The following is a 24,802-nucleotide window of genomic DNA, read 5'->3' as shown; positions in this document are numbered from 1 at the left end:
TAGAGACTTTCCAGTTACAAATGGCTGAGAAAGGAAAGAAATCTCAAATAACAGGCCACAGTTGTGATACAAAATCAGTGACAAACTCATGAACATATGAGCTAGGGGCAGGAGCAGGCCATTCAGCCCTCAAGCCTGCTCCGCCATTTGATAAGATCATGACTGATCTGACTGTGCCCTCAACTTTCCTGTCTACATCCTATAACCTTTGACTCCCTTGTCAATCAAGAATCTATCTAACTCAACCAGAAAATATTCAATGACCTTTCCTCCACTGTTCTGAAGAAGAAAATTCCAAAGACTAACAACCCTCAACTCAGCCTTAAATGGGAAACCCCTTAATTTTAAACATAGTGTCCAACATTAGATGTGATTACGTGATTGGACAGTTAACAAGCAATCTTGATGTGCTAAGAATTAAGATTCAGTTGGGCTTGCAGTGTGGCTCATTTACACTAAGCTACATATATTCACAGAGGGCCCTATCCTTTGCAAACAGAAAGAACGTGTCCATGCATTGTACCTTTTTCAACTACACAAAAGCTGGGTTCATTCCCCAGGGCAAAGCCTTGACCACAGTTAACTTGCCTGGTTCAATTTAATCAAAAGCTTGGTAGTTAAATGTTCCCTGGTGCATTCTCCATGACAACACCTTTACCAATCAGAGTCCATGTACCAATCAATCAGCACTATCTTCTTATGCAGCACAGATTGCTGTTCTTTGAGATTTGGCATACTTGCAATTCTGTCCGATGAGTGCAAGACTAATAAGCAAGTAGAAAGACAGCAGCTCATCACTTGAGTGCAGCTAGTCACAGTGTGTGAACATGGGAATTCTGTGCAGTGAGGGAGAAGAGAAACAGGTAAGTGGTTGGTGAGTATTTTGCTCATTTATCTTTCAAAACTTGTGTAATTTATTAGTAATTGTAAAGTTTCATTAGTAGCAATAAGGCTTACAAGCAGTAGTAAAGCTCACTAGGAGTAGTTGGGTTTATTAATTATAATTAATTTATTATTTTAATTAATTTAACACACAAAACATGGCAGGGCAGGTGATGTGTTGCAGCTGCAGAATGTGGTAGCTCCTGACACCATGTGATCCAAGGCATCATGTCTGCAGCATCAGTGCTTCAGCTGAGAGTCATTAAGCTGGAGGTTGAACTGCAGACATTGCGATGCATCATGGAGGGGGTAAGTTACCTGGACATTTTATTCCAGGAGGTATTGATACTCCATAGGTTAGGGTTTTCTGATTTGGTCAGTGGTCAGGGACAGGAGGGTATGACTACAAGTGAGGCAAGAAAGATGATCAAGAAGGTAGAAGTGGAGGAGCCTTAGCCCTTGCAACTGTCCAATAGGTTCGATCTTCTGCAACTTGTGGGGACGAAAGCAATGGCTGCAGGGTGGATAAGCGAACTGACCAATGCACTGTGGTACAGGTAGCGTTCAAGTGGGGGGTGTTAATAGGAATGTAGTGGTAGGAGAGACAGTGTATTCAAGGGGGATTGACATAGCTCTCTGCAGCTAAGAGCATAAGTCCAGACAACTATGTTGCCTGTCCAGTGCCAGGGTTCAGGACATCTGCTTGGGGCTGCAGAGGAACTTGAAATGAGGAAGGGGAGGATTCAGTTGTCAAGATCCACATTGGTACCAACTACACAGAGGACTAGGAAAGAGATTCCGTTTAGGGCATATGAGTAGCTAGCAGTTATATTAAAAAGCAGAACCTCAAAGATAATAATCTCTAGATTATTGAGTAATGAGTGAATTGGCGTAGGGTAAATAGAGTTAGAGATATGAATGCGTGCTCAAAGGCTGCTGTGGAAGAAATGTTTTTTGATTTGTGGAACACTGGCAGCAGTACTGAGGAAAGTGGGAGCTGTACCTTTAGGACAGGCTTTACCTGAACACTCTGACAGGAAATGTCAACTCTGTTTCTTTCTGCACAGATGCTGTTAGACCTGCTGAGTTTTCCCAGTATTTTCTGTTTTTGTTTCAGATGTCCAGCATCTGCAGTATTTTGCTTTAATGTTTTCACCTGAACCGTGTGTGGACCAGTGTTCTGGCAAGTTATATAACTAGGGTGGTAGAGAAGGCTTTAAACTAAATACTGCAGGGAAGGTATCCTGTGAGAGAAGATGAGTAAATCAAAGCGTAACAGCAAGGTGCTAAAGCAAGGTAGCGATTTGGGTAAAGATAATCAGAGAGTGGCAGGGAAAGTCAGAGCATACAAACTTAAGAGTGCACCAGCAGTTAAGGCCAGAGATTCCAAAGATAGTAAAGGACAGAGTTCAAGGCGCTGTATCTAAATGCGTACACCATTTATAACAAAATGGATGAATGGTTAGCACAGATAGAAATAAATATGGATGAACTGACAGACATCACAGAAACATGCTTGCAGGGTGACCAAGGCTGGGACCTGAATATTGAAGGGTCCTTGACATTACGAAAAGGTAGAAAGCAAGGAAAAGGTGATGGCACAGCTCTGTTAATTAAGGATGTCATTGGTACAGTGGTGAAAGATGACCTTAGCTTGAAAGAACAAGAAGTAGAATCAGTTTGGGTAGAGAAAGCTAAGAGGTCACTTATGGGAGTAGTTTCTAGGCCCCCTAACAATAGTTACACTGTAGGAAAGAGCATACAGGAAGAAATAAATGGGTCTCATAAGAAAGGTACCGGAATAACCTTGGGTAACTTTGATCTACATACAGATTGGGCGAATCAGATTGGCAAAAGTAGCCTGGAAAAGGAGTTCAATCGGTGTATGAGGGACAATTTCTTAGAGAAGTATGTTCTACAGCCAACCAGGGAGCAGGCTATCCGAGACCTGATAACGAGCAATCAGACAGGATTAATCAATAATCTCATGGTGACAGCGACATAACACAATAAAATTTCACGTTCAGTCTGAAAGGGTAAAGTGTGGGTCTAAGACTAGTGTTTTAAACCTGGATAAAAGGTATCTTACCTGGATAAGGGTATGAAAGTATGCTAGCTAAAGTGAACTGGGAAACTAGGTTAAAAGGTAGGGCAGTAGAGATGCTCTAGCAGACTTTTAAGGAGATAGTTAAGAACTCTCAGCAGAGATTTATCCCAGTAGGAAAGAAAGACTCTTTGAGAAGGGCGCATCATCTCTGGCTGAATAAGAAGCTCAGTATTGTATCAAATTGAAAGCAGCACCGTAAAAATCAAGATTGGCGGTAGGTCAGAAGATTGGTCAGGTTTTAAGAACCAGAAAAGAATGACTATAAAAAAGGGAGACTGTTGAGTATGAGAGAAAGCTAGCTAGTAATATAAAAATAGATAGTAAGCTCTACAAATATTTAAATGGGAAAAAAAGAGTAACTAAAGCTAGTGTTGGTCCTCTCAAGAGTCCATCTGGGGAATTAAGAATGGAAAACAAGGACATGCTGGAGGCGTTAAACAGGTATTTCGTTTCTGTCTTTACTTTAGAAGACTTAGAAAACTTCCCAAAGATATTTAAAAATCAAAAGGTGAACAGGGGGGAGGAACTTCAAACAAATCACCAACGCTAGGGAAAAGGTGCTAGGAAAACTATTAGACCTAAAGGCTGACAAATCCCCAAGACCAGGTAGCCTGCCTCCTATGCTCTGAAAAGAAGTGGCTGCAGAGATAGTAGATGCATTGGTTATAATCTTCCAAAATTGCTTAGATTCTGGAAAGGTCCCAGTGGATTGGAAAATAACTAATGTATTACACCTTTATTCAAGGAGGGAGACTGAAAGCAAGAAACTACAGGCCAGTTGGCTGAACATCTGTCATTGGGAAATTGCTAGAATCTACTATTAAGGAGATTATAGCAGGATACTTAGAAATTCATAACATGATTAGGCAGAGTCAATACAGCTTTGTGAAAGGGAAATTGTGTTTAATTGATTTATTAGAGTTTTTTGAAAAAGTAACAAGCAAGGTAGATAAAGGAGAACCTGTCGATGTGATGTACTTGGATTTCCAAAAGACATTTGATAAAGTGCCACATCAAAGATTACTACACAAGATAAAAAAACATGGTGCAGGGGCTAACATATTAGCCTGGATAAAGGGTTAGTTAGCTAATAGGAAGCAGAGAGTTGAGATAAAAGGATCGTTTTGGGGTTGACAAGATATAACTATTGAAGTGCCACAGGGATCGTTGCTGGGGGCCAAGCTGGCCGAGTCCTAAAGGAAGTAGCTGCTAGACTGGGTCTGAGGCAGGTGGTGAGGGAACCAACAAGGAAAAGCCTCATCCTCAGATGCATCTGTCCATGTCAATATCGGTAGGAGTGACCACTGCACAGTCCTTGTAGAGTCGAAGTCTATCTTCAGATTGAGAATACCACCCATCAGGTTGTGTGACACTACCACTGTGCTAAATGGAATAGATTTCGAACAAGTCTAGCAACTCAAGACTGGGCTTCCATGAGGTGCTGTGGGCCTTCATCAGCAGCAGAACTGTACCCGAACACAATCTATAACCTCATGGCCCAGCATATCCCCCACTCTACCATTGCCATCAAGCCAGGGGATTAACCTTAGTTCAATGAAGAGTGCAGAAGAGCATGCCAGGAGTAGTACCAGGCATACCTAGAAAATGAGGTATCAATCCAGTGAAGCTGTAACACAGGACTATTTGTGTGCCAAACAGCATAAACAGCAAGTGATAGACAGAGCTAAGCGATTCCACAACCAAAGGATCAGTTCTATGCTCCACAATCCCGCCATATCTAGTCATGAATGGTGGTGGACAATTAAACAACTCACTGGAGGCAGCGGCTCCACAAGTATCCCCATCCTTAATGATGGAGGAGCCCAGAGCATCACTGCAAAAAACAGGACAGCATTTGGAACAATTTTCAGCCAGAAGTGCCGAGTGAATGATCCACCGTGGCCTCCCCTGGAGGTCTCCAGCATCACAGATGCCAGTCTTTAGCTAATTCGATTCGCTCCACTTGATTTCAAGAAACAGCTGAAGGCACTGGATACTGCAAAGGTTATGGGCCCTGAAAATATTCTGGCAATAGTACTGAAGACTTGTGCTCCAGGACTTGCCACGGCCCTAGCCAAGCTGTTCCTGTATGGCTACAACACTGGCTTCTACCTGGCAATGTGGAAAATTGCCCACGTATAACCTGAGCACAAAAAGCAGGACAAGTCCAACCCAGCCAATTTCCATCCCATTAGTCATCTGTCAATCATCAGTAAAGTGATGGAAGGGATAATCAACAGTGCTATCAAGTGGCACTTGCTTAGCAATAACTTGCTCACTAACGCTTAGTCTGGACTCACTCATGCTTAGTCTTGGTTCCACCCGGGTCACTCAGCTTCTGACTTCATTACAGCCTTGGTTCAAACATGGACAAAAGAGCTGAATGCCAGAGATGAGGGGAGAGTGATTGCCATTGACATCAAGGCAGCATTTGACCAAGTGTGGCATCAAGGAGCCCCAGCAAAACTGAAGTTATTGGAAATCAGGGGGAAAAATCTCTGCTGGTTGGAGTCATATCTAGCACAAAGGAAGATGGTTGCGGTTGTTGGAGGCCAATGGTCTCAGTTCCAGGACATCACTGCAGGAGTTCCTCAGGGTAGTGTCCTCAGCCCAACCATCTTCAGCTACTTCATCAATGACTTTCCTTCCATCATAAGGTCAGAAGTGGGGATGTTTGCTGATGATTGCACAATGCCCAGCACCATTCACGACTTCTCAGATACTGAAGCAGTCCATGTCCAAATGCAGCAAGAGCTGGACAATATCCAGGCCTGGGATGACAAGTGGCAAATAACATTTGCACCACACAAATGCTAGGCAATGGCCATGTCCAACAAGAGAGAATCAAACCATTTGCTCCTTGACTTCAGTGGCATTACCATCGCTGAATCCACCACCATCAACATCCTGGGGTTATCATTGGCCAGAAACTGAACCACACTCGCCATATAATTACTGTGGCTACAAGAGCTGGTCAGAGGCTAGGAATCCTGCGGAGAGTAACTCACCTCCTGACTCGCCAAAGCCTGTCCACCATCTACAATGCACAAATCAGGGGTGTGATGGAATATTCTCCACTTGCCTGGATGAGTGCAACTCCAACAACACTCAAGAAGCTTGACACCATTCAGGACAAAGAAGCCTGCTTGACTGGCACCCCTTCCACAAACATTCACTCCCTCCACCACTGAACAGTGGCAGTAGTGTATACTATCTACAAGATGCACTGCAGAAACTCACCAAGACTCCGAGGCAGCACCTTCCAAACCCACAACCGCCACCATCTAAGAGGACAAGGGCAGCAGATACATGGAACACCACCACCTGGAAATTTGCCTCCAAGCCACTCACCATCCTGACCTGGAAACATATCACAGTTTCTTCAGTGTCGCTGGATCTAAATCCTGGAACCCCTCCCTAACAGCACTGTAGGTGTACCTACACTATGTGGACTGCAGTGGTTCAAGAAGGCAGTTCACCACCTTCTCAAGGGCAATTAAGGATGGGTAATAAATGCTGGCCTAGCCAGCAACATCCACATCCCATAAATGAATTGTAAAAAAGATACAGCACGTGATTAGGAAAGCAACTGGAATGTTGGTGTTTATTGGAATATAAAAACAGGGAAGTTTTACTGCAGCTGGACAGGGAATTGGTGAGGATATCTGAAATGCCTTGTACAGTTTTGGTACCCTTACTTGAAAAAAAATATAATTGCAATAGCAGTTCAGACAAGGTTCACTTGATTCATTCCTGGGTTGAGGGGCTTATCTTATGAAGAAAGCTTGAACAGGTTGGGCCTATACCCATTGGAGTTTAGTAGAATTGAGAGGTGAAACATGTAAGGTCCTGAGGGGACTTGATAGAATAGATAGCAGGGTGATGTTTCCATTTGTGGGGGAGACTAGAACTAGGGAAAACAGCTTAAGAATACGAGGTCTCCCTTTTAGGACAGATAAAAAAAATTTTCTCTGAAAGTCGTTAGTCTGTGGGATTCTCTTCCCCAGAGAGCAGTGGAAGCTGGGTCATTGAATTATTCAAGGCAGAGTTAGACAGATTTTTGATAGGCAAGGGAATCAAGGGTTATGGGAAGCAGACAGGAAAGTGGAATTGAGACCACAACCAGATCATCCATGATCTTATAGATTGGTGGAGCAGGCTGGATGGGCTGAATGGCCTACCCCTGTTGCGATATCCTATGCTCCTAAGATGAAACGCTTCGACAAGAAAAGCAATATAAGTTCTGTACTATAAAGCGACTATTTGCAAACTGTGTTCCCTCCCACAAGGGGAAACATCCTCTCAGCATCCTCTCTGTCAAGTCCCCTCAGGATCTTATATGTTTCAAGATCACTTCTCATTTTCCTAAACTCCAATGAGTATAGGCCCAACCTGCTTAGCTTTTCCTCATGAAATAATTCCTTCATGAAGGGTAATATATAGCTCTGTTCCTTAACACATGGCTCGGGGTGCTCTAATCTGAACACAATAGATAATCGTAAGGTTTTTGTGCCAATATAAGGCGGCCTGCTAGGCTGATATGATTATAATCATTTAATACCTGAAGTGAAATTGTTCTCTTCTACCCGCAAGCAATTTCTCATAACATTTTGTAATCTCTGCGATGCAGCATTCCCCATCTAAAATGCCAGGCAGCTAACATGTTTCTGAAACTCTAACACATATCAGAGAATGGAAATTACATGCAGCAGGGGGAGCCAAGCTAAGGTCTACGGTTGGATGCCAGGTTACTCAGTCTATTGGCGATATAATTTTTATATGCTGATTTGTCCTGTTTGAATTTTGTCAGCAGGGGGCTTGGGAACTTAACCTGTTTAGTGCGGTGGTGGATAAATTCAAAACCGGAATGCCAAGATGCGCTATCAATAACTTGAAATATATGGGAACATTGATTTAAACTCTTTGAGGCCCATGAGGCTCCATGATACATGCCTACATGGTGGACAATGACAAAACGCTTTGAGATCCCTGACACAAGGGATGAAATTCTATTTATTGATAATTGTTACAAGTTTCACCACCCCAACTCGGAGTGGAAAGATTGAGGGTTCAAGTCCCACTCCAGAAAGTATGGCACAGAATCCAGGGTAACACTGCAGTGCAATACTGAGGGAGTGCTGCACTTTTAGCGGTACCATCTTTCAGATCAAAGATTGAACTGAGGTCCCTCTCAGGTGGACATAAAAGATCCTTTGGCACCAGGGAGTTCTTGCAGTATCCAGGCCAAGATTCATCCTTCAACCAATACCCAAAAACAGATTATCTGATAATTATTCCATTATGGTTTCTGGAAATTTGCTGTGTGCAAATGGCCACCCAAACCACCTCATGGTCATTTTTATTGATAGACTGACAGCAGGGAAGAAAGTGCTCATTGATAACTTTAGCAAATTGGTTAATGAGTATTAAAATACTCCAAAAAGAATAAGAGAGTTTTGGAGTTGGGGCGATTTCCAGAGACAGGACAGCTCAGAGTGGTGAAACAGTAATTTAAATATAAGGATCGGGAACAGAAGTCTGATTGGCTTGCAATCATCATTTCAAATTTAGATTTGATCACATGCTCTCAAACTCACAAATCAATCTCTGGTACCCAATTAGTTAATGTACTATAAAACCCAGGATCTCAGTTGTGTTAGGAAATAGAGATAGTTTAAGTAAGCTATATTGGTATTTCTGTTAGGAATGAGTTTTAGTTTTTATGTTTAAGTTTGATTTGTATTTCTGTATCTGTGTGTTAAGAAAAGGTCAAGTTGAGTTTTAGTTTCCCTTTAAAAGGTACCTGCATTTCTAATGAGAGTTTACGACTGTAAGAGAAGTTAAGCAGACACAAGAGTACAAAAACTGGGCTGTTGCCTAGCAGGGGTCTAGAGAGGCTATGGTCCCTCCCACAGACACACAGAAAAAAGTAGGAACAGCAGTTTTTGAGGTTTAAATACAGCTGCTAGGCAGAAGCAGCCTAGAAGGCACAGATAGCCAAAGTTGGTTGAAAGTAGCTACCAAGCAGAGACTGGAGAAACCAGGGCAGATAGCAAGTCCCAAGCTAAAGAATAAAGTCCCCAGATCCAGGGTAGTGGAACAGGAGAAAGTCCCAAGACCTTCTAATCAAAGCAAGGACAGGAACCTGGAAGAGTGCAGAGCAGAGAAAGGCTCCAAGCTTCAAGTTTAAAGGGATAAATGCCTGGGAAAAGTCAGAAGGTCCAGAGACAACTGAAGGTCTGTAATTCTTTGCTATAGGCATGTGAAGCAGTGGTGCACTGTTGACAGCTGAGTCAGTGAGAGAGAGTGCGTGGAAGAAAGCTTAAACACATGTGTTGACCCAGGGGAGAGGAACATGGGAAGGAGAGGTCAAAACCCTGGAGATGGACCCTTGCACAAGGCAACTGAAAGAAAGTATTGGTTTGGGAGACAATCCTAAAGCAAGTTCCTGGAGAGCAGAGCTTGAAAACCCTTATGTGACAGAAGAGTTCAGTGAGACCGGTTGGATCACAGTATAACCACCATCTGGGGAGAGTTGATGAGAGATTCATAGCATCTGTTTCGGTTTCACTGTTAAGTGTCACCATTGCACCATACAGACATGAAAACATTGCCACTGAAAAGGCCAACAGCTGCTACATTATTATTGCAGGTAGATCAGGAAAAGCTTTCAGCAGATCCCTGGAAACCATCTCCATTATGTACCATAGAGCCATAGAATAGATACAGTACAGGAGGTTATTCAGTCCATCGTGTCCATTCCGAATCTCTACAAGAGCAACTCAGCTAGTCCCACTCACCCATCCTTTCCTCGTACCCATGGAACTTTTATCTCTTCAGGTGCTTATCCAATTCCACTTTAAAAGCCACAATTGAATCTCCCTCCAACACACTTTCCTGCAGTGTATTCCAGCTCCTAAGCGCTGTGTTTTGTCATATCGCCATTGTTTCTTTTGCTAATCAACTTAAAATCTGTGCCCTCAGGTTTTTGATTATTCCACCAATGCAGTTTCTCTCTATCTGCTATGTCAAGACCCCTCATGATTTTGAACACCTGTATAAAATCTCCCCTCAACCAACTATTCTCAAAGGGGAAAAAAAAAAGTTTCTTCAATTTATCTACATAATTGAAGTCCCGCATGCCTGAAACCATTCTCATAAATCTTTTCTGTGCTCTCTCTCAAGCCTTCACATCCTTCAAGTGTGGTACCCAGAATTGGAAACAATACTCTAGTTGAGGCGAACCAGTGTTTTATCAAGATTCATAACTTGCTTGCTTTTGTACTCTATGCTTCTATTTATAAAGCCCAGGATCCCATATGCCTTTTTAAATGCTGTCTCAACCTATCCTGCCACCTTCAACAATTTGTGCACATACACCTCCAAGTCTCTGTTCTAGCACCCTGTTACCGCATCAAAAACCTTTACCCAGACTGTTTAACAGAATTTGCCTTTTACAAATTTCTACTGGCTTTAATTCATACATTTAATACATCTAACATGTTAACTTTGTCCCAGCTTATCCTTTTTAAAACTTTTCTTACTGAGGTTAAACTAAATGGCCTGCAGTGTTGGAAGGATGTTGGTTACAGAACGGTACGTCTTAAAGAAGTCCCACATTAACCCTAAAGGTGCCAGACCCTTATACTACATGCAGTAGCTGGGTTTAACCATTATTGAGCAAGGGTGTAACATCTGCAGTTCTCCAGTCCTGTGGCACTACCTCAGTATCCAAAGGAGACTTGAAGATTATGGCCATACCAGCTCAACTTTCATCCTTACTTCCCTTAACAAGCGCAGATGTATCCCTTCAGTCCTGGTGTCTTATCAACTTTCAGTACAGCCAGCCTTTCTAATACAACAACTTATACTTATATAACACCTTTAACGTAACAAAACGGCCCAAGGCACTTCACAGGAACATTACAAAACAAGGTATGACACAGAAACACAAAGGAGACATGAGGTCAGATGACCAAAAGCTTGATCAAAAGGCTAAGCTTGAAAAAGTGTCTTAAAGGGAGAAAGTGAGGTGGAGGTCTAAGGAGGGAATTCCAGAGCTTGGGGCTTAGATAACTGAAGCATGACCAACAATGATGAAGCAGTTATGATTGGCAGTACTCAAGAGGCCTCCTCTTTACCAATTTTTAGCCCATCCAGTATGTCAACTATCTCCTCTTTCCCTCTGGCTTTGCATCTGTCTTGACCAAGGAAGCAGCTGCCAAAGTACTCATTTAGTACCTCAGCCATACCTTCTGCCTCCAAGCTTGGGCCCCCTTTTCTGTCCCTAATCAGCCCCACCCTTCCTCTTACTAATTTTTTTATTGGCATAAGTATGCACAGAACTAACTGAACATATAGTGTGGGGGGAAACTTTCTGCTCAATCAATCTCCCATAATGACGTTTGTCCTGCATTTACACAGAGTACAATTCTTATATTGAGCAATATAGGTAATAATTTAATCTAGGTAGGTGTCACAGGATAGCAGTCTCATTGGGGGTCAGAAGATTTTTGTTTCAAGCTCAGACATCAGCACGATCTAGTCTGCCACTCCAGTGCAGTACTGAAGGAGTACTGCACTGTCGGAAGTGCCGTCTTTCGGACAAGACGTTAAATTTAAGCCCCATAAACTGGATATAAAGGATCCCACTGCATCCGTGAGCCAGCTGGGTTTTTAATGACAATCTGACAGCTGAGGGGTTCCCCTAGAATTCTGACCAATGTTTATCCCTCGGTCAACATCAACAAAACAGATTAACTGGTCATTATCTCACTGCTGTTAGTGGGACTTCACTGTGTGCAAATTGGCTGTTAGTTTTCAATATATTGCAGTGTCCTTGAAGGCACTACATAGATATAAACCTCTTTCGTAAGTAGACCAAGAGCATGCTGGACAAGAAGCATCTGTGCAGGAAGAATCAGAATTTAAGTTTTGCCTGTGGATCTTACATCTGAACTGCGGTTCCAATTCTGAGGAAGCCTGAAAAGTCTTCACTCCATTCATTGGCTATCTGACCTGCCAGGTCTTTCCCTCATTTTCTCATTTTGCGACACTAAGTGTGCCATACAGAAAAAGAATGATTCAAAAATCCAATCAACCCAAATTACGTTAAACCCATGTAGGACCTTCATTAGATCACCCATGGGAATGCAATGAACATTTCAAGTGTCCACAGCTGACATTGGAGAAGGAGCAATTAAGGCTCAAGGATGATACCAGCATTGAGAGACTATAACTGCCAGGTGGGACCAAAAAGCTGAAGAAAAGAAAAGGCTAAAGTATGTTCTAATAAGAGTCTTTAAACCTATGAAGGGGTCAATAGCTTAGGCAGGGAGAAAATACTTTCTCTTGTGGGGGAGACCAAAACTAGGGGCCATAAGTATAAGATAGTCACTCATAAATCCAGTTGGGGATTCAGGAGAAACTTCTTCACTCAGAGTTGCTAGAATGTGGAACTCACGACACACAGTGTTTGAGGTGATTGGCATAGTTGTATTTTAGGGAATGCTCTTTCAATACATGGGGGAGAAAAGAACAGAAGGATATGTTGATTGGATTAGTTGAAGTGGGGTAGGTGGAGGTTCATGTGGAGCATTAACACCAGCATAAGCCAGTTGGAATGAATGGCCTGTTTCTGTGCAGTAAATACAATTCAACAATGGATTTATTATTAATGGAATTGTTTTTCTACAATTGCTGAATGTTATGGTCCAAGTAAGTGGTTACTGCTGGAGAGTGGAACATTGGGTGTGAGCTTCACCCATTCTGATTAGATGCAATACAGCTTAGAGTAAAATTAAATGCAGAGTAAAAATGTATAGTTCTCCTAAACAATGTGCCTAAATTGCAACCTTCAGAACAGAACATCCATTCATAAAGCTCAAGAGGTGGCTATTTAGCCCATCATGTCTGTGCTGGCTCTTTGAAAAGCTATCAAATTAGTCCCACTCTCCTGATCTTTCTCTATCAGTTCTTCAAATTTTCCCTTTTTATGTATTTCTACAACTCCATTTTGAAAGCTATTAATGAATAAGCTTTCACCACTCTTTCAGGTGGTGCATTCCAAATCGTAACAACTCGCTGCAGAAAGGAACTTCATCTCCATTATGGTTCTTCTGCCAACTATCTTAAATCTGTGCCTCTGGCTGCTGTCCCACCTGTCCGTGGAAACAGTTTTTCCTGTCTACTCTGTTAAAACTATTCATAATTTTGAACACCTCTATTCATAGAATCACAGAATCTCAATGGTTACAGGTCAGGAGGCAGCCATTCAGGCTGTCCTGTCTGTGCGGGATTTCTGAAGGTGCAATGCACCTAGTGCCATTCCTCACCCACCTTCTCCCCGTAGCACTGCACATTCTTCCTTTTCAGATAATAATCTAATTTGCTCTTGAATGTTTCAGATGAATCTGCCTCCACCACATGCAGGCAGTGCATTCACGATCCTAACCACTCAGTGCATGAAAATTTTCTCATGTTGCCATTACTTCTTTTGCCAATTACCTTATATCTGTGCCCTTTGGTTCTCGGTCCTTCCACCAATGGGAACAATTTCTCCATATCTACTCTGACCAGACCCCTGATGATTTTGAATACCTCTATCAAATCTCAACTTCCTCTTCTCAGAGGAAAACAGTCCCAACTTCTCCAAACTAAGTAACTGAAGTTCCTTATCACCTGAACCATTCTCGTTAAGCTTTTCTGCACTCTCTCTAATGCCTTCACACCCTTCCTAAAGTGTGGGGCCCAGTACTGGACGCAATACTCCAGTTGAGGCTGAAACAGTGTTTTTTATAGAAGTTTAATGTTGCTTTTGTTCTCTACATTCCAATTAATAAAGCTGAGAATGCTGTATGCTTTATTAACCTCTCTATCTACCTGTCTTGTCACCTTCAATGATTTATGCACATATACACCGAGGTCCCTCATCTCCTGCACCCCCTTTAGAATTATACCCATTATTTTATATTGTCCTTCCGCATTCTTTCTGCCAAAATGAATCACTTGACACTTCTCTGCATTAAATTTCATCTGCTATTTGCTCGTCCATTCCATCAATCTATGTCCTTTTGAAGGTCTACACTATCCTCCCAGTTCACAATACTTACAAGTTTTGCATCATCTGCAAATTTTGAAATTGTGCCCAGTACACCAAGGTCTAGGTCACTACTACATATCAGGAAGAGCCAGGGGTCCCTGACATCAAACCGCAATCCCTGGCAAACTTCACTATAAACTCCTCCTTCAGACTGAAAAACATCCAGTAATAATTAGTCTCTGTTTCCTGTCACCCAAACAATGTTACTATCCCTTTTATTCCATGAGCTCTAACTTTGTTCACAATTCTGTTGTGCCACACTTCAAGTGCCTTTTGGAAATCCATTAGCAGCATTGCTCCCATTAACCCTTTCTGTTACCTCATCAAAAAATTCAAACAGGTTGGTTAAACATGGTTTGCTTCAACAAATCCATGCTGACTTTCCTTAATTAACCTGCAAGTGACTATTAATTTTGTCCTGAATTATTGTTTCTCAAAGTTTCTCCACCACTGAAGTAAAACTGACTGGTCTGTAGTCGCTGGCCTTATCGTTATACACTTTTTTGAACAAGGGTATAATATTTGCAGTTCTCCAGTCACCTGGCACCACCCCCGAGTTTAAGAAACACTGGAAAATTATGGACAATAGATGCCTCTGCAATTTCCACTCACTTCCCTCAATAACCTTGGATGAATCTCATCCAGTTCTGGTGCCTTATTAACTTTAAATACTGACAGTCAATCCAATGCCTCCTCCTTATCGATATTAAACCCTGCAAGTGTCTGAATTATCTCTTCAACCATGGCTTGCACAGCCTCCTCTTCCTTGGTAAAAATGGATACAAATTATTTGTTTAATACCTCAGTCATGTCCCCTGGCTCCATGCGCAAATCCCCTTTTTGGTCCCTAATCAACCCCACTTTTCCTCTTACCAATTTTTTTTACTATTGGATTCCCTTTTCTTGTTAGCTGCTAGTCTTTCATACTCTGATTTGCTTTTTCAAATACTCCTCTGAAGCTTCTGTATTCATTATTTAATATAGCGAAATGCCCCAAGTCACCTAAGATATCAGCTCAAAGAGGTTGGTTCTCAGGAGCATTTGAAAGTAGGAGAGGGGTAGAATGGCAGAGAAATTTAGGGACACAATTTCAGAGCTTAGGGCTTTAGGAGATGAAGACATGACCACCAACGGTGGAACAATTAAAATCAGAAATGCTCGAGAAGGTAGAATGAGAAGAGTGCAGATATCCCAGATATATCTCCCAGGACTGGAGAAGATTATGGAGTTAGGGAGGGGCGAGGTCATGAGAGGGATGTGAAAACAAGGATGAAAATTTTAAAATTGAGGCGTTGCTTAACTGGGAGCCAATGTAGGTCAGTGAGTACAGAGGTAATGAGTGAATGGGGTTTGGTGCAAGTTGGAACTTGAACTGCAGTTTTTGATTACTTCAAATTTGAAGATAGCATGTGGGAGGCTGGCCAGGAGTGTGTCAGTATAGTTAAATCTAGAGCGAACAAAGCCTTGGTGGAGTGTTTCAGCAGCAAATGCAGTAAGACATGAGGTTATGTTACAGAGATGGCAAAAGGCAGTCTTAGTGAGATGGAATATGTGATTGGAAGGTAGTCTTAGTGAGATGGAATATGTGATTGGAAGGTTATCTTGGGGTCAAATACAGACAGTTGCCAGGAGGAGGGGTGAAGATGTTGGCTAGGGAAGAGCTTGTGGCGGGGTCGAAGACAATGGCTTCAGTGTTCCAAATGTTTAGTTAAAGAAAATTGCCGCTCATCCAGCACTGGAAATTGTACAAGCAGGCAGACAAATTAGAGGCAGTGGAGAGGCGTAAGGGGCATGTTGATGAGGTAGAGCTAGGTGTCGCCAGCACGCTATGTTTCTGGATATATCTCAAAGGAGCAGCATGCAGATGAGAAACAGGAGATGGTCAAGGATAAATCATCCTTTAATCTTCTCTGGCATGACATTTCCCATAACAACTACACAGTTCTTCTTGTGCCCTTGCTCTGAGTACAGATTAGCAACAGTTTTCTGCTGTAGTCCATGCCAGTGAACAACAGTGCTGTGGCAGCCGTAACACATTTGCAGCCAATGGATGCAGGTGATTTCCGGCCAATCCAAGCCAGGCTGCATTTGAATCCAGGTCGCAGGAGCAAAAGGACACTCGTATGAGGCTTTTACGTTTTAAGAAAAACCAGCAACAAAGAACAGAATCTGCCCACCACTATGATTACATACAATGTACAGCACAGGAAAAAAAATATTCAGCCCAAAAAGTCTGTTATTATGCTCCAAACAAGCTTCCTCCCACCTTACCTCACCTAACCCTATCAGCATATCCTTTTATCCCTTTCTCCTTCATGTAGTTATCTAGCTTCCTCTTAAATACATCTATGCTATGAATCTGAATGACTCCTTGTATTAGCAAGTTCCACATTCTAATAACACAATGAGTGGAGTCATTTTTACTGAATTCCCAACAGAATTTATTAGTGGTAATGTTATCTTTACAACCACTAGTTTGGAACTCCCCTACAGTGGAAAAACGTTCTCTACGTCTACCCAATGAACCCGCTTATTATTATAAACATCTTACCAGGTCACCTCACAGCTGCCTCTATTCTAAAGAACAGCGCCACAGCAAGTTCAGTCTTCCTACATGACTGCACCCTCTCAGCCTGGTATCAACCTTGTAAATCTTGTTTTGCATTTTTTCCCAGTAGTCCTGTGTCCTTTTTGTCATACAGAGACCAGAATTATGCACAATAAGTATCGTCTAACCAATCAGGGAGATCAAAGATATACACCGGCAAAACGTCATTCCTTATTCGAAATGTGTGCATGCCCGGCATATGTCACAGCTAAGTTGACAGGGCTTATTTCAGTAGAAAAAGGTCAAACGTGCCTACAAAGCCAAGTTATCAGTTCCCAGACCAGGGCCCAACAAGTTGCTGAATGATTACCCGGATGGTACTCACTCGGGCCGAGTAGCTGACCACTTGTCCCGCAACGTCCATGCATACTGGCAAGGAGGCACACGTTCATCTTCCTCCTCTTCCTCGCTGTCCTCAGACCAGTCTAGCCCTGTAGACGAGAAGAATGTCATCTCATTGAACCCAAGGCAGGACGCAAAGCATTACACTGGGGATCCAGGGAAGCTTTTCCAAGTGATAGTGAAGGGCACTTGTGGAATGAACACCCACACAACATAGAGCATGTAAAAACCCTGGAATAATTTAATAAAGAAACACACGACAAAGTGCGATGCTTAAGGATTTTTCGAGACAGGTGAGCAGGAAGAACAGGTATGCTTCCAACTAATGATAATTCACAGGACTGTAGTGACCCATGAAATACCAGTCTTCATTTTCCACTAACAACTAGTGACACTGTCTCCTTTAACAGCACATATGGACCGATCAGGATTACTGTCTCCATTAACACACCTCCATGATCACAGTGACCCAAAAAGTTACTGACCCTTTCACAGTTAGCCCTAGAGTTACTGTCCCCATTAACACACAGACCCATAGTTAGACTCCTGAGTGACTGTTGCCATGAACAAGCTGACCCTGAGAGTTACCTTCCCCATTAACACACTGACACCAAGAGTGACTGTCTCCATTAACAATGTATTAAATTGGCAGTTACTCAAGGGGTCATTGATCTCTAAAGTTACTACCCACATTAACACACCGATCCCTAGAATTCCTGTCCCCATTAACACACCGACCCCTAGAATTCCTGTCCCCATTAACACACCGACCCCTAGAATTCCTGTCCCCATTAACACACCGACCCCTAGAGTTCCTGTCCCCATTAACACACCGACCCCTAGAATTCCTGTCCCCATTAACACACCGACCCCTAGAATTCCTGACCCCATTAACACACCGTACCCTAGAATTCCTGTCCCCATTAACACACCAACCCCTAGAATTCCTGTCCCCGTTAACACACCAACCTCTAGAATTCCTGTCCCCGTTAACACACCAACCCCTAGAATTCTTGTCCCCATTAACACACAATCCCTAGAATTCCTGTCACTTTAACACACACTGACCCCTAGAATTACTGTCTCAACACACTGACTCCTGGAGTTACAGTTTCCATGAACACATTGACCCATTAACACAGACCCTGAGAATTACTGTCCCCATTAATACAATAGCCGCTAGAGTTACTGTCTCCATGAACATACTGACCCCTAGAGTTACTGTCACTATAATGCAATAATCCCTAGAGTTACTATCCTCATAAACATACTGACACCTCGATTTACTGTCCCCATAAAAACACTGACCCCCAGAGTTATTGTGTCGTTAACACACCGACCCCTTGAGTTACTGTCCCCATTAACACACTGACCCTTAGACAGTCCCCATTAACAGACTGACCCCTAGACAGTCCCCATTAACAGACTGACCCCTAGACAGTCCCCATTAACAGACTGACCCCTAGACAGTCCCCATTAACAGACTGACCCCTAGACAGTCCCCATTAACAGACTGACCCCTAGACAGTCCCCATTAACAGACTGACCCCTAGACAGTCCCCATTAACAGACTGACCCCTAGACAGTCCCCATTAACAGACTGACCCCTAGACAGTCCCCATTAACAGACTGACCCCTAGACAGTCCCCATTAACAGACTGACCCCTAGACAGTCCCCATTAACAGACTGACCCCTAGACAGTCCCCATTAACAGACTGACCCCTAGACAGTCCCCATTAACAGACTGACCCCTAGACAGTCCCCATTAACAGACTGACCCCTAGACAGTCCCCATTAACAGACTGACCCCTAGACAGTCCCCATTAACAGACTGACCCCTAGACAGTCCCCATTAACAGACTGACCCCTAGACAGTCCCCATTAACAGACTGACCCCTAGACAGTCCCCATTAACAGACTGACCCCTAGACAGTCCCCATTAACAGACTGACCCCTAGACAGTCCCCATTAACAGACTGACCCCTAGACAGTCCCCATTAACAGACTGACCCCTAGACAGTCCCCATTAACACACTGACCCCTAGACAGTCCCCATTAACAGACTGACCCCTAGACAGTCCCCATTAACAGACTGACCCCTAGACAGTCCCCATTAACACACTGACCCCTAGACAGTCCCCATTAACACACTGACCCCTAGACAGTCCCCATTAACACACTGACCCCTAGACAGTCCCCATTAACACACTGACCCCTAGATTTACTATCACTTTCACACACTGACCCCAGAGTTACTGTCCTCATTAAAACACTGACTCTGAGAGTTACTTTCTCCATGAACACTGAGAAATGGATGTTTTTAAAAAATATTCTTTGGTGAATATTGTGTTTTTTTGTAAAAGGGCTTTGTGTGTACACGCGCATGTGCGTGTGAGATTTAATTAAGATGGGCAGAGATTAATAACAAACAGATTGTCTGGAAGGGTTTAAAACATGAAAAGGATGGAGGTGTTAGGTTTGAGGTACGAATGAATAGATTAGATCTAACATTGGCATTTTTAGATAAATGGAGTTTGTCTTACTATCAAAGGGGAATCAGAATTAACAAGAAAAATATTTGCATTTTACAGTAGTTCCACAGGTAAACAGGAGGAGGGATATTATATTGTATTGACCCCAAAGCCAAGACAAGATGGAAAAATTAAAGATCTTATATTTGGAAGGATTTGGGTTTCAAGGAGGTGTGAAAACAATGGAACTGGAGGTGAAAGGGAAAAAGGTACTTTAGAGTTACTGTGGGGAGCTGTTTGAGCTGGAGCTGTAGCTATTCGAGCTGTTGAGCTAGAGCTGGTAGCAGATGCAGGTTTAAATCAGCCATCCAGTCAGACCAGAAGTCTTGGGCTGCAAACCAGTTTTATTCTGAAGTTTGCATTTTCACAGCAGTATGGAAGAGTGTTACAGGTCATGTGGTATGCCATTATTGAGCTACAGCAGTTTGCCTTGGGCAATATTATTGGATCTTTTATAGTTAAACATCTATAAGGGAGTTAAAAGCAAAATTCTGCGGATGCTGGAAATCTGAAACCAAAACAGAAAATGCTGGAAAAACTCAAAAGAAGGGTCATTCGGACTCAAAAGCTCAACTTTCTCTCTCCACAAAGGCTGCCAGTCCTGCTGAAGTTTTCCCAGCATTTTCTGCTCACCTATAAGGGAGTGTTGCCTGGAAGGTGTTTCCTTGAGGGTCTGACCAAGTAGAGCGTCTTTTTGGGAGAATATTTTGTAAGACTAAGTTTAACTGGGTATCTGTAATCTTGTATGCTTAAGTTTTCTTTTATTTTTGTTAAAAATTAAAAGTAAAAGTTTTATTAAAATCCCAAAAGTGTCATTGGACTTCTTGCTGCTGAGAGCTATACATTCCCTTCTCGCTTTTAGAATACAAAAGGCTTTGGCGTGTAAGCCAAGTTTCCCTCTGGGATTTAGTTTGCGTAGCAATTAACATCGGCTGTGATCATAACAACACATTGACCCCTGGAGTTATTGTCACCTTAACAAACTGACCCATAGAGTTACAGTCCCCATTAACAAACTGACCCCTGGAGGTAATGGCCACATTAACACACGGACTTTGAGAGTTAGTATGCCCATTAACACAATAGCTCCTAGAGATACTGTCTCCATGAAAACAGTGACCCGTAGAGGTACTCTAACACACTGAACCCTAGAGTTACAGTCTCCATCAACAAATTGACCACTAGAGATACTGTCTCCATTGTAACACTGACATCCAAGGATTACCATCTCATTTAAAACTTAACCTACACATCCAAAGGGGTTAGTCTAAGCACTGTTATCAAGAGTTATAAGGTTACAAGTGGCACAATGGGACTAGAAAATAGTTATTGACATTTGTTTGATATGGGCATCTGCCTAGTTTGGAGGCTCTCTTGCCGTCCAGAATGACCGACTCTCTGTAGTCATCTCTTGTGAGTGAGATGTTCACCAAGTTTCTGTGATGTCTGCCAGGGCAGAAACAGAGCAACGTTACCACAGCTTGAATTCAATGGGGACAGAAACACAAATTACAAGGTCACCTTCACTGCAGCCAGACACACAAAAGAAAGAACTTGCATTTATATAGCGCCATTTTTGATCTCAGGACATCCCTCAGCCTTTATAGTGAATGAAATACTTCTGAAGTATAGTCACTACTGTGGTGTGGGAAACACAGCAGCCAATTTGCACACAGCAAGGTCCCACAAACAGCAATGCTATAATGACTGAACAATGTTTTTTTTGAAGTGAATCATGGGATCATTATTGGCCAGGACACCAGGGACATCTCCGCTGCTTTATTTCAAATATCTGCTCGAGATCTTTTGCATTCAACTGAGAGAGGCCTTTGGTTTAACCTCACATCCATAAGATTAAAATGGTGAATACAAATTTCTCAGTTGCCGACTTCTCGGTCAGAGTCAGCCACTAATTGCTGAGAAGAGTGTTTTATAGTCTTTTATCGCCAGGTCAGAGCATCACATTGCTTCCTGAAGGCTCAATATAGCAAGGAGGTCTCAGAATTCTGTTATCTTTAGAGATAATCTTTTCCTTACAGAGGATGATGGCAATGAACTGTAACAAAACTTGTTTTCTAGTTTTAATTAAAACAGCAGCATCTTAGAATCATACTGCTCTGGGGGGCATTTGGTCCATCATGCCTGTGCCAGCTCTTTGTAAGAGCTATCCAGTGAGGCCCACTCACATCATCTTTCCCCATAGTTCTGCAGCTTGTTCCTTTTTAATTATATATCCACTATCCTTCTCAAATTTGCTACTGAATCTGCTTCCACAGCCCTTTCAGGCAGTGAATTCTTCCTTCATTTTCAACCTAGGTAGGAAATCAGAACAGAGAACGCAAACTTAAATCCCATTGCCTTTGTCCAAACAACCATTCCAACTGGTTCTGGACTTGGCATTCACTTTACTGCCAATCATGAAATAATTGCTCACTAAATTGGTTGCACCACCATCTAACTGGCAGTGAAGGGGTAATACTGGTACAGTGCAATGGGCAAGATAAACACTAACAGGATGAGCTTGTCACATGGAGTGCATTATCCATAATTGTTCAAGGCAAAGCTTCACCCTATGAAAGGAGCTCACACTTAACGTGCTTTTGGATTTTCCAAAACAAAACAAAGCAGCACTAATTACTGGCACCCTCATCACAAGTGTGCAAGTAAAGGATCCAATACTAACCAAACCTCCTCTGAAATGCATGTATTCCTTTTGGAAACAGTGTCAGCTCTATCTACACTTCCCCAACTAAAGCAAGAAAGGAAGGAGATAAAGATTTGCATTTCTGTAGCACCTTGCACAACCTCAGGATGTCCCAAATCACTTCACAGGCAATGAAGTGCTTTTTTGATGTCTTGTCACTACTATAATATGAAAAATGTGACAGCCACTTTGCACACAAGATTCCAAAACCAGCAATGAGATAATCGTGTGTTTTTGTCACAAAATCTAATGACATTTTACACAGAAGCTTTTCAAGCATGTTCTACACACCATATGACAATGTTGAAAAGCAAAAGTTTAAGCACAGGAAGCCACTCGGCCCATTGTGCCTGTGCCAACTCTCTGACACAGGAAATCTATACCTTCCTTCGAATGTTTATATAAAACTTTCCCTTTAACTATGCAATGGTTTCAACCACTCCCTGTGGCAAAACATTACACATCCAACCACCTGCTCTGCAAAAAAAATTCCAATAACCTTTGCACCAGCAAACAAATGCCAGTACATTGTGGAGCTGTGATCATACAAGTGTTGCTCAGTGGCCATCTGACCACACCTCTCACAGGCTATGCTAACTTACTATGGTCACTAACAGAATGAATAAGGAAATCTTATACAACAGGTTCACACTAACAGCCGCGTGGCAGCTCGACACAAACTGTTTACAAAAGAGGTCTGGCTGGCAAATATCTATCTGGTTACCAGAAATGAAATTATGGCACGGAGGAAAGTGGGTGAGGAGAGAAAAAAATGAAGAAAATGAAAATAAAAGGTAAAACACGCTGCCTCAGCTCATGACACATGACTTTGTTATCTCGACTCAACTATTCCAATGGTCTCCTGACCAGCTTCACACCTGCCACCCTCCATAATCTTGAGCTTCTTCTGTCTTTATCCTAACAGGCAGCAAGTCCTATCACTCATCACCCCTGCGCTCGCTGACCTACATCAGCTTCTAGTCCAACAATGCCTCAATTTTAAGTGTCTCCTCCTTGTTTTCAAATCCCTGAACGGTCTCATCCCTCCCGATCAATGTAACTTCCTCCATCTCTACAACCCTCTGATATCTCAGCTCCCATCCAGTTTGGCCTTTGTACACTCCCGATTGCCTTTGCTCCACCATTGGCAGCCATGCCTTCAGCTGTTCTAGCCCCAATCCTTGGAATTTCTTCTATGCATCTTTCATCTCTCTACCTCCCTCCTCTAAGTTGCTACTTGCAAACAGAAAAGCAGGCAGGCTTCCAGCTCCCAATTGCTTTCCAGTGATCTTTGTGGGCGGTGCGCCAGTCTTGGTGTGGACAAAAAGCAAGCATGCCTGAGATGCCCCCCACCCCATCTTCATTACAGTCAAGTTGTGTACTATCAGTGTGTGCCATCTACAAGATGCACTGCAGCAACTCACCAAGGCCCCTTCAACAGCACCTTCCAAACCCGTGACCTCAACCACTTCAAAGGACAAGGACAGCAGATGCAGGGGAACACCAGCACCTGCAAAGCCACACACCATCCTGATTTGGAACTATATCACTATTCCTTCACTGTCACTGGGTCTCAAAGTCCTGAAGCTCCCTTCCTAATAGAATTGTGGGTGTAGCTGCACCGCATGGACTGGTTCAAGGCGGCGGCTCAGCACCGCCTTCTGGATGGCAATTAGGGATGGGCAATAACTGCTGGCCTAGACAGTGGAGCTCACACTCCATCAAAGAATTTTTTAAAAAGCTGGGTGACAATCAAGGCTTATTCTTGAAGAGTAGCATCATTTCCTTAAAGATCGGACTTAAGGAACCAGACCCCAGGAAGAAATTGACACCTTCAGAGGAGAGGGTGGAGCAGAAAAGTGAGAAACCGAGAGGAGAGCACCTGGAGGAGTACTTTGGGTAGAAAAGAAACGGGATCTGAATTTACAAGGATATACAACAAAAATGAAACCATTCGACCCAACGGGTCTTTCCAGGTGTTCATGCTCCACACCAGTCATGTATCCTTCTTCAGTTAATTTGTGTATCCTTCCATTCCTTTCCACCACATGTGCATATCTACTTTCCCCTTTAATACATCTATTCCATTCATCTTAGCCACTGCATTAGGTAGCAAGTGCAACATTTGTTTCACTCGCTGAGCAAAGAAATGTCTCCCGAATTTCTTTACTGGATTTGTTAGTGACTATCTTATATTTATGGCCCCTAGTTTTGGACTATACCAGCAGTGGAAACATTTTCTCTACGTGTACCCCACTAAACCCTTTCATAATCGTCCAGCTCTCTATCAAGTCACTCCTCAGCATTCCCAGTGGAGAAAACAGTTCCAGTCAGCTGAGTCTTTCCTGATAGTTATAACCTCAGTTCTGGTATCATTCTTGTAAGCCTTTTTTGGGCTGGGACCTGGTGCCCCACGTTGTTTCTGTAAAATGGACAACAGAACTGTGCATAATACTTATTTAATTATTTTCGCTGAATCAGCTTGGTTACCCAGGAAGTTACTTGGCTGTCCTAAGAAGCCTCACG

At 42.8% G+C, this 24,802-nt stretch overlaps 1 protein-coding gene across 3 annotated transcripts in view; it reads right to left on the bottom strand.

The window, feature by feature from the left end:
- The window catches only part of ino80db (INO80 complex subunit Db), a 96,095-nt gene that overhangs the window by 34,749 nt on the left and 36,544 nt on the right, over positions 1-24,802 (bottom strand). For all 3 annotated transcript variants that reach the window (XM_041200180.1, XM_041200178.1, XM_041200179.1), the window contains one exon: positions 17,024-17,129. In XM_041200180.1, the coding sequence (XP_041056114.1) occupies positions 17,024-17,129 (106 nt within the window). The remainder of the gene's footprint in view (positions 1-17,023; positions 17,130-24,802) is intronic.

The sequence above is a fragment of the Carcharodon carcharias genome, chromosome 12 (assembly GCF_017639515.1).
Source record: "Carcharodon carcharias isolate sCarCar2 chromosome 12, sCarCar2.pri, whole genome shotgun sequence".
In the NCBI taxonomy this organism is placed as follows: domain Eukaryota; kingdom Metazoa; phylum Chordata; class Chondrichthyes; order Lamniformes; family Lamnidae; genus Carcharodon; species Carcharodon carcharias.
Note: the sequence above shows the minus strand (reverse complement) of the source record. Positions and strands in the feature narration are given on the sequence as shown.